Source organism: Austrofundulus limnaeus, unplaced genomic scaffold, assembly GCF_001266775.1.
Source record: "Austrofundulus limnaeus strain Quisiro unplaced genomic scaffold, Austrofundulus_limnaeus-1.0 Scaffold46, whole genome shotgun sequence".
NCBI classification, from domain to species: Eukaryota; Metazoa; Chordata; class Actinopteri; order Cyprinodontiformes; family Rivulidae; genus Austrofundulus; species Austrofundulus limnaeus.
In genome coordinates, this window is record NW_013952448.1 from 470491 (window position 1) to 480915 (window position 10425).

The window sequence follows — 10425 nt, forward strand, 5'->3', positions numbered from 1 at the left end:
TTATTTATTTATTTATTTATTTATTTATTTATTTATTTATTTATTTATTGACAGAAGGTTAAAACCATGCTTTGTCTGAGTGGGAATATTTGATGACATACGCGTTACATGCACGTGCTGCTACTTATAGATATTATTAACTAAAATAGAAAAAAAATGAAGTACATTAGAGAAGTGGCAGACAGATGGAGCCTCTGCTTTAGGGTAATACTAAACTGGGTTTTCCCCTGTGTTACATTTCTGYGCTGAAACATATAAACTTTCAAAGATTCCCTTTTTTCTAAAGAAAAAAAAGTGCTTAATTGTTTTCTGAAGCCTTGGGTACAAACTTATCTTTACTCCTGCATGATGTAAAAAAAAATCTCACAATGAACCTGTTGCTCTGTTTCAATCTGTTCTCTGCATCAGGCAAGGTGTCTGCTGGATCATGTCAGATCCAAAGGTGAGGCAGCAGCAGCTGCTGTTTTGCAATTCATTCAGCAAAGAGAGGAATCAGAATCCCAACTGAGCCAGAAGAATTTGACTCAAACTAAAGGTGTGTTGTCTTCACATAAGCACTGAAGTTACATATAATGTGAAAGTGTTGTATAAGAATCTATAAAGTATTTTGCTATGAAATACCCTGCATTTGTTTAAAAAATACTACACAAAAACATACCTAAGCTGCAAAAGGGAAAACGATGTGTCATTTCATATTAACTGAACTGAAACCATATAAGGATCAAAAGTGAGACATCAATTTCTTGTGTAGCTTTTAAAATCCATGAAAAAAGCAGCAACTAAATTTAAAATTTTATATTTCTTTTACATGGAGTGGCTCTATACCGAAGTGCAAAATAGAAATATTTAATTAATATCACAATTAGCTTGAAATGTTACTGAAGTACAGTGTATGAGTAAAGTGTTCATCTTGACTGTGCTGAAAATTGTGCTGTTGTTGTAGATATCATAACCAGTAAACATTCTTAGATTGCTTTGTACGAGCTCTTCCTTATATAAGTAATTTAAGAAAGATGTATCTCTATAAAATATAGAAGTCAAACTGCAAGAACATAAGTTTTTTTTTTTAAAAAAAGCTTACAAATGAGCTCATAAGCTCCCTGTACTAAAGATTATACACAGAAGGTGCAGGGCATTGTTCTCCCTTTTAATTTTGTAGGAAATGGCGCAAAACTAAACAAAACTTGACATCGGTTCACAAAATGCTTTGACAAAATAAATGCCATTGCAGTAAAACTGAATATGAAAACTCACCAGTTTAAATGCCCAATATCTGATACTTTTTGAACAACTGGTTGTTGGCTTTCCTGTGCATAAATAACTGATCACAAAGTAGGAAAATTAAAAGGCAGCAGTAACTCCCAGCTCAGGAATTGTTAAGCAGTCAGATTTTTACTGAAAGGARAATATGCAAATATCAGAATCAGTTTGTTTGTCATTGTACAGAGCACAACAAAATGTTTCAGTACACACTGTTTGTGCTTAGTTGGTGATTTGATTTGTACTAATATATTTCAGTGTTTTAGTTAGAAGTTTGAAATGTCCTACTTTACTGAACTCATCATACAGATGTTCACTGAAAGCACCACCGGCACATGCAGACAAGTGCACACCTCTCCTGGTTTTCTTTCCATTCGGTGCAGTAGTTGAGAGAGGATGTTTCCCTGTATTACTGTTTATCATTGTGTGTGAATGCCAAACGGTGTAATAACTTTATTATGTGGTTTATGTATCGCTAAACTTATTCCTGAAATTGTGTACGTGCTTACGGTAGCTACTCTTTTCTTTATTATAAATCTGTTAATTTAGTATGTCGATTTACTTTAATGATGAGCATTATATCCTGTGATTTTTAGATTTAATGAGACATTTGATGACAGAGATAGTTATTTGTTTTAACATTTTATTTTCATTATTCATTTATGGTACACAATAATATTGTACTGATTTTTATTTGTTTATTGCTGTTGTTTCAGACCATAAATGATAAACACAATCCGATAAATGTGTCTGTAACTCATAACCGGATGGCTCACATCTACTGTATAAACTACAGCTGAAATAAACCATTCAAGCTGGAATCTGCATCCACTATTATATGAAATATAAATATAAGAATAGGAAAACATTTTAACTGTAAAGTGCTTTGGTCACCTTAGTGGGTTGTTGCACTCAATCAATCAATCAGTCAATCAATCAATCAGTCAATCAATCAATCAATCAATCTGCATTAGTCAGAAAATAAAAACTTGATACTGTATGTCAGGCATTGTCTACATTGATTTCTAAAGATCAGCATTGGCTAATCTGGTTGACCTCTAATCACATACAATCAAAAAGAAAAAAAAAGTAGTTTGTTTTTGTTTTGTCATGTTTTTGGGCTTTCATTTCTTTTTGGTTTGAAAATGTTCTGTTCTGTAACTGCAATTTCTGTTTTGTGTATCATCTCCTTTTCCTCTCAGAGTTTTTAAAATACCAGAAGAAGTTGAGCAGTTCTGTGTCGGCACAGTCCTGCTTTCTCAGTACTTATGGAGGGACCAACCACATGGCTCTGGATGACGTCTTCACTGAAGTCCAGCTGGAACTTCCTCACAACAGTGTTGGTGTCCACACAGCTTTGGGCCTGGAGGACATAGTTGGCCCTGTGGGGACAGTGAAYGAGAATGCTGACACTGTTCTGGTATCTGGGGAGGCGGGCAGTGGGAAAAGCACCCTACTCCAGAAGCTGCACTTGCTTTGGGTTCAGGGGCTTGCCCTTCAGGACTTTGTCCTTCTGTTCCCGTTCAGCTGCCGCAGGCTGAACTCCGAGCACAGGGAGCTCTCTGTTCGGGAGCTGCTGTTTGAGCACTGCTGCTGGCCCGACAGGGAGCAGGAGGAGATCTTCCAGCTCATACTGGACCACCCTCATCTCATCCTCTTCACCTTCGATGGCCTGGATGAGCTGAAGCACAGCTTTTTTGACGAGCGTAGACTCTGCAGCCCCACCCAACGTGCCCCAGTTCATCTGCTGTTATTCAACCTTATCCAGGGTTCTCTGATGAAGGGGGTCAGAAAGGTGGTCACTAGTCGCCCAGAGGCAGTAGGATCTGGGTTAAAAAAGCACCTTTGCAAAGAGGTCCTTCTGAAAGGCTTTTCCCCATTGAGCATTGATCGCTTTGTGAGAAAACATCAGAGAAATTCAGCTTTAGCAGCGAAGGTCTTGGAGTCCATCCAGGCAAACACAGCTTTACTTGGACTGTGTCACAGTCCGGTTCTCTGCTGTATTGTCTCACAGTGCCACAAGGAGCTGCTTGGTTGTGGAGAAGGAAGCCCACAAACAATAGCAGATGTTTATCTGATGATTTTACAGCACTTCTTCCAGCACCACAGCATGGTAAAGCGTAGCGTGGGAGGCTTGCTGCAAGACAACCTAGAAACCGTTTTAAGTCTTGGGCAGCTTGCCTTTAAAGGGATAGCCACCACCTGTTATATCTTTTCGGACACAGACCTGGAAACATATGGTGTAACTGAGAAGGACGTTTGCATGGGCTTTCTCACACAAAGCAAAGACATGTCCCTTGATCACAGCAAACACTATGAGTTCCTTCATGTGACAATGCAATGCTTTTTTGCTGCTCTCTACATTGTCCTGTCAAGTCAGCTCGACTGTGCAACTATCCCCAAGCTTTTTGAGCTGCAGGACAGGAGGGAGACAGATCACAGCAGCACCTGCTTCAAAGCCTGCCTGCCTTCAAGCGATCAACAGGGGAACATCTTGGAGGAACGTGCAGCTACTGCAGCAGAAACCCCAAATTTGCAGATCACAGCCACCTTTGTGTCTGGATTTCTGTCCCAACGCCTTCAACGGCTGTGGCTCCACTGCTGCTCAAGTGCTGTGGTCGAGAAGAAGAGTCGACAGGTGGCAAGATGCATTTCCAAAGGCATGCAGAAACACTTCAAGTCCATCCCTCGGCCTGTCCAGGGGGAGAAGAAGAGCATGCACGCGATGCCCGAGTTTGTCTGGCTCATCAAATGCATCTATGAGATGCAGGAGAGCAGGCTAGCTAAAGACGTCATGAGCAAGCTACAGGTGGACCACTTGAAGCTGACCTACTGTAACATCGGACCTGTGGAGTGCACTGCACTCGCTTACGTGCTCCAGCATTTGAAGAAACCTGTGGGTCTGCAGCTGGACAACAACTCAGTCGGCGATGTCGGAGTGGAGCAGCTTCTTCCCTGCATGCACATTTGTAACTCTTTGTAGTGAGTGCAGAGCTTTGTTGCTACGTTCAGTTCAAGCATTGATCATTTCTACTCATTAATATTGTAATTGAGTTGACATTAATTTGCCGGGCAGGATAGCTCTTTATAGTTAAACTTGTTATTCCTCTGTCAGTCTCAGAAACAATAACATTACAGATGAGGGGATCCACAAACTCATTGCTAAAGTGATCCAGTGTGAGAACTTCCAGAAAATTGCGTAAGTATTGACAAGACTACTCTCTCCACTGTGAAGCTACAAATAAAATACATGCAGATATCATGTTTCTGTGTGCAGCCTCTTCAACAACAGACTGACTGATGCGTGCACTCAGCACTTTTCTCATCTTTTGAAGAACAAACAGAATTTTCTGTCACTGAGGTCAGCGCACAGTTAAGAAGCAGCACCAGCATGAGACTATGGTGTAAATCACACATCTACACACATAACATATTTTAACCTTTCAGGCTGGGCAACAATAATATTACTTCAGACGGAGCAAAACAGCTGGCAGAAGGACTGAAACAGAATCATTCACTGCAGTATTTGGGGTAAACATTTTTCTGCAGAACTGCAGTCACTGTGTTCTCTTTGTGTACTGATTTTTGTCATCTCCAAAGGCTCTGGGGCAACAGGATTGGCGATGCAGGCGCAGAAGCCATTGCCAGCGCTTTAGAAAGTAGTAAATCTCTTGTGTGGCTCAGGTAACAATCACTTTAAAGTCTTAACTCCAATTTTTGATCATCCTTTCATGTGAAGATGTAAGAATTGGAAAATGTGTTTTAATGATAAGAGTCTTTCTATGGGGTGCCATTTGTAAAGCGGCATATCGATCTTAAATCTCACAAAACGTTACTACTTTTGGCCAAGCAATGCTGACACTGTGCCAGTGTGGAGTGCACAGGTGAAAGAGGGGCTAGTAAGTCACACACCCACCATATAAGTAACATTTAATGCTCAAAGTACACATCTAATAACATATATAAATACATGTTTTTATAAATATGTTTTTTAGATATTTACTGTCATTATAATGTATTGATTTGCCCATTTTTTTCACAAGACATTATTTTTATTCTATAAACACAGTCAAGCTTTTGTTTCTGGTTACAGGCAGTGCAATTTGCATATTAGCTAAATATTTAGATGCACCAAAAACATTTAGATTTAATATTTATTATTTAGATTTAACATTTGCATTTAGATTTAAATTTAGCTTTAACATTTAGATTGACCTGTTTAAATGTGCTAAAAGGTGGGTTTAGAAAATCATTACTGTTTCAAACATGGTTTGATGCAAAATGTAACAAAACTTCACTGTTATTTTTAGCTGAAGCCGCTTTACAAACGTGCACCATACATATCAGCTGTATTTTACACAATCGTATGCATAATGTATAAATGCATGTAATGACAGCCTGGTAGGAAATGGTGTAGGCAATGCTGGAGCATGTGCTCTCTCTACAGTCATCAGGAACTGCACCTCACTGGAGGAGCTTTGGTGAGTCTTTGAGAAGTTTTACTGCAAACTACAAATGCACATTAGATTTGCATGAACACACAAGCATTGTGACAGTTGAGCAAGATGCAGTGGTTTGTGAACTGCTCCTCCCTTTTTTTCCTGTTAGGTTGACAGAGAACTGCATAACAAGAGCAGGAGTGGAGCATTTGATTCAAGCCTTAAAGCAGAGCACACATGTGAAGTCAGTGTGGTAGGTGATGCAAACAGAGCCATGTAGACAAGTTCCTTTTTATGTGCTCCGGGTTGTTTGCATTTTAAATTTAGGGACAACGTGTGACTGTGAAAATGGCATTTTTCAAACTTTATACTCTCATTTTCAGTTGTTTAGCCCGCCTAAAATATTTGTTCTTTTCTTTCTTCTGCAGGTTGAAAAACAACAACCTCAGTTCGGAGGAGGTTGAGGAAATGAAGCAAACTGAACCAAGATTGATTTTTTGATTTTGAAGTACACTATGACTGTGCATTGTATTAAAGCTATCACTATTTATTATATGAACTGTTTAAAATTACAATACTGTGTGAAATGTAAAAAAGTTATTTTAAAATTCTTTTTGGTCAAGGATTTGCTTAAATACACAAAACACATCTGTCTTCATGCTGTTTTATTTCTACAATGAAATTTTATTGCACCACGACATCAACAAAAATGTATATTTTCTAGGCTACTTATAAAAACAGAAGGTAAAGCTAGAAACGTTTTCAAGAAAGAAACTTACCGTATTTATTCAAGTATAATAGGCTACGTAAAATTAAATCCATAAAATCATCCACAAATTGCATTATACTCGGATAAATATTTTTACATATTTTAACTGAAATATCGGCTTCATTTACAAAATGCCTGAGTCCTGAAATGAGACCGTGTCATAAAAAGCAGTTGACGCGAGCTTAGCTCTGACACTCCTTCATTCTTCAGAGCGAGAACAGATCCAGGCAGGCGACATGATGTGAAAAAAGGGGAAAAAAGTAGTCCTGCACCTTAATGATGATTGCCAACTGACATTAGTGTGTGACTGGGCTGCTCCTCGAACAACAAACACATGTTCGTCTGTAATGGCTGCCGTCTACCGGTGTTCTGAAACAAGTTTGTTTCCCTGAAAAAAGGTTTCCCCGCCAGAGGGGGCGCTCGCGAGTAGGAAGTAATCTGCTTTTCCCACAGAAGATGGTTCAAATCTCATGTGAAGTCTCTGACTTTTGTGTTGGCGCCTCCTGGTGGACTATGTGTAAAATGTCAGAATTCACATGATGCTGCTACAGCTGATATATATTTGATGTCAAAATACCTTTTAGTACATATTATTAAAATAAAATGAACAGTCCAATGATCATTTTACTGATATGTATAAAGACTGCAAAGGCTGAAAAATCTTGAAGTCTGTATGAAATTGGAGGTAGTTTGAGGTTTAATTTTTAATGCTTTTTAAGCTTAAAAAAAGGGGTGGGGGTCGTATCATACATGAGATCCTATTATACACGAATAAATACGGTAGTTAGCTGTGGCCAAAGCTCGTTGGACCACAAAGCCTTTTAAAACTCTAGCAGTGCTTAACTTTGTATTTGGAACAATTCTTTTACTTCACGGCTACTTCTGTTACATTATTTGAATTTACAGTTAACAACACTTCAAAATGATAAGAAATTTTGCCACATTAATCTTTTTGTCACAAATCACACCTCACAGATTTTACCTTTTCTGATGTAAATGCAATGTTAATATTCCAGTAACATCATATCCAGAGTATACAAAATGCAAATAATACCATCATACTGTACAATAATTTGTCTGTTTTTGAAGGTCAATGCACATAAGCTGCTGGTGCCATTTGGAACATATGAACTTTTGTATATATCTCAGAATAGCGCTAATGATAATAATAAAAAATTTCCACTACTGCCTGCATCTGACAACAGAAAGCATTTCTCTGCACTTCAACCTATCTGTTTTCCTGCCATCAATGGGAAAACCCCTCAAAGTGGGACTTGATGGGAAACGCAAAATCCAACCAATCAGAGCACGAGTAGGGATCGACTGGCCAATGGATATTAGAGAGCGCGATGACGACACCCTTTCTGGCTAAAGTCGTCTCTTGTAAATAATAAATGTCTGAACTGAGCGATCGTTATTGCGCGTATTTTTATGTGGCACTGTAACCTGAATGCTGTCCGTGCACTTCAGATATGGCGGAAGTCTTCTGCCAGTCTTCTTCATGCTGACCAGCTCGCTTTGCTAACTTTAGCGTGCTAAGAGCGCTAGCATTAGCTAACCTCTTTAGCTAATGAGAGCTTGATACGGGAGGAATATATCATGTCTTTGGKAGCCTGTTTCTGACCGAGATGATCTGTCTGTCATCTGTAGTCTCTAAGTGAGCTGACTCATATCGAAGGTAAGGTGTCCATCTCTCAGACACATGTGACAGTGACAGTATGGTGCATATTTTAGCCAGTTTCCTCCCAAAAAGGGGCCCGAATCAGTGACAGCTTTTGCCTGATTACACGCCGCTGCTGCTTTAGTTGTCAAGGAAAACGTGTATTAAAACGAGCTATAACAGTGCTTTGTGGTTTTCACTTAAAAGGCAACGCTTAGAACAGTAAATTCAGACCATGCATGTCGTATAATAGATTTTTCATTGCCCTGTTATAGCCCTGCATGGCAGAAAAAAAAAACAATAAAAAAAACCCCAGTATGAATGGGATAATAGTTCACCCAAACGGTCTTTCATTGCTTCTTTATAAAGTAACAACTCCATTATTAGGCCAAAGTCGTCAGTCTGTTTCTATTGTCATGTCTGAAAGAATGGACGGATGTGGATGGTGCAGATGCTGTCTGAGACATGATGTGGGGGAAATCCACAGGGCTGGTACCGGTCCTGTCCTGTGTGTGTGTCTGAATAGGTCAGCTGTGTGTTCTCCATCTATTGTTAGCACAGTCAAATCAGTAGATGTGAGTAATTACACACCATCGTACTAAAAACAGGACTGATGCACAAGGATAATGACTGGGCTTTAGAGAGTACAGCTGTTTGGTTTCATGAAAGAAAAAGAGTTAGATGGGATCTAAAATATGTGAGTTAAAAATGCTTAGTCTGCAGTTTTATTTTTATACTCCTGCATTAAGTCTTATGAAGCAGACGCTGGAATTGTTGTGTTTAATGAGCATTGGCATTGCATTTGCGAATGTAAAAACAAACCAACAACAAAAAAAGCAATCTCTTGTAATTTGATAAAGCACTTTATTTTCTAAAATTCAGTAAGCTGCAGCTAGGTACTCAGTTTCAATCTCCACTGTCTTATGGTGGGTTACTTTAATTTTTCTCGTAGTTTCTTTTTTCGTCTGATTACCTGGCAAAAGTATATTCGGTAATACATGTTTTAACTTTTTCATAAAACTTCCAAGTGTGATTATTTATTTGAGTAGTACAAATAKTTTTTTTAAAAGATTCATACTTTTTTTTCCAGACCACTGGTCAAGCTTGCCCTGGCCTCCTGCCTGCCATGCAGCCATGAGCTCTGCCCTGTGGAGCCAGGAGAAGCCCAGCGGGGGCTTTCGGGAGGACTGGCGCTTCTACATGGTCATAAAGGAATGTACCGTGGAGAAACCCGCCCAGAAGACCCTGAGGATCCCCCGTGGTAGCCTTGGCCAGGCCTGCCAGGAGCGTAACAGCCTAGGGCGACCTCTTCCCCCATGTAAGGGTAAGAAAAGTCTCCGAATCCTGGACCAGACCAACGTGGTGCTGAGCCTGGATGAGCGGGACGTCCAGGAGCTGGACGAGAAGTTGGCTGAGCTGCTGTTCCCCATTACCAACTGTGAGGAGCGATACGCCCTGCTGTATGACACGTTGCGGCTGGAGCGCGTCAGGGACATCGACTGTGGTTCCAAAGTGCGAGTCCAGCTGCGCTCGGGGGATAAACCTCTGCCTGGTGTAGTCCGCTTCAAAGGCTCCCTGCTCCCAGACAGAGCTCTGTCTGGAATCTGGTTTGGAGTGGAGCTGCTGGTGAGAACCCTCCTGTAGTGTTTTCTCTGTTTTTGTTTTTGTTGTTAGTTGAAACAGTGACGTTTGTGTGTCCTTGTCCGTTTGCGTAATATTCCCATCATGCAAGAAACGTATAAGAATATTTTTTATCACGACTAAAAAAAAATATTCAATTTAAAGGATGATTAAACAAGACTTAAAACAGAAGCACCTTAATGCAAAAAACAGACGGATATAAAATAAAATGAAATGAAATAAAATATGTAATATTTCCATTAAAGCCACAGATTGAAAACAACATGCAGATGTCAAACTAAAACCCATTAGTTCAAAAGAAAACTGTACTTATAATACAGCTTTGTAAGACAAGAGGTGGGACTTTTGAAACCCAATTTAAAAAAAACATCCCTTATTTTACCAGTCTTTTCACTCTGGTGTCTGGTTGCTTTGTAAGTTTTTGTTGAGGTGTTTTGTAGGGGTGTAAGAAAATATCGCTATACTGAAATATCGCGATATTTCATTTCCCAATACTGTATCGATATTCTAAAGTCCTGTATTGATTTTTTTTATTAAGGTTTAAAATGTCAACTTTCCTGCCAGCCGTTCATTTTTATGTTGTAGTTCAGCCTCTGTCCACTAGTTGGCAGCAGTGAGCCAGCCACTTGGCTCCTCTACCTGTTGAGGTAGAGGCT

General features: G+C 39.6%; 2 protein-coding genes across 4 annotated transcripts in view; both read left to right on the forward strand.

Moving 5' to 3' along the window:
- The window catches only part of nod2 (nucleotide-binding oligomerization domain containing 2), a 9286-nt gene extending 2740 nt beyond the window's left edge, over positions 1-6546 (forward strand). The window contains exons 3-11 of the mRNA XM_014007955.1: positions 409-535; positions 2463-4242; positions 4376-4459; positions 4538-4621; positions 4708-4791; positions 4861-4944; positions 5658-5741; positions 5869-5952; positions 6128-6546. Of these exons, the coding sequence (XP_013863409.1) occupies positions 409-535; positions 2463-4242; positions 4376-4459; positions 4538-4621; positions 4708-4791; positions 4861-4944; positions 5658-5741; positions 5869-5952; positions 6128-6200 (2484 nt within the window). The 3' untranslated portion in view covers positions 6201-6546. The remainder of the gene's footprint in view (positions 1-408; positions 536-2462; positions 4243-4375; positions 4460-4537; positions 4622-4707; positions 4792-4860; positions 4945-5657; positions 5742-5868; positions 5953-6127) is intronic.
- A 1261-nt stretch (positions 6547-7807) lies between these two features.
- cyld (cylindromatosis (turban tumor syndrome)) overlaps positions 7808-10425 on the forward strand; it is a gene marked incomplete in the record, with an annotated part of 22566 nt that continues 19948 nt past the window's right edge. For 2 of the 3 annotated variants that reach the window (XM_014007956.1, XM_014007959.1), the window contains 2 exon segments: positions 7808-8146; positions 9219-9754. In XM_014007956.1, coding sequence (XP_013863410.1) covers positions 9263-9754 — 492 coding nt within the window. 3 annotated transcript variants of the gene reach the window in all.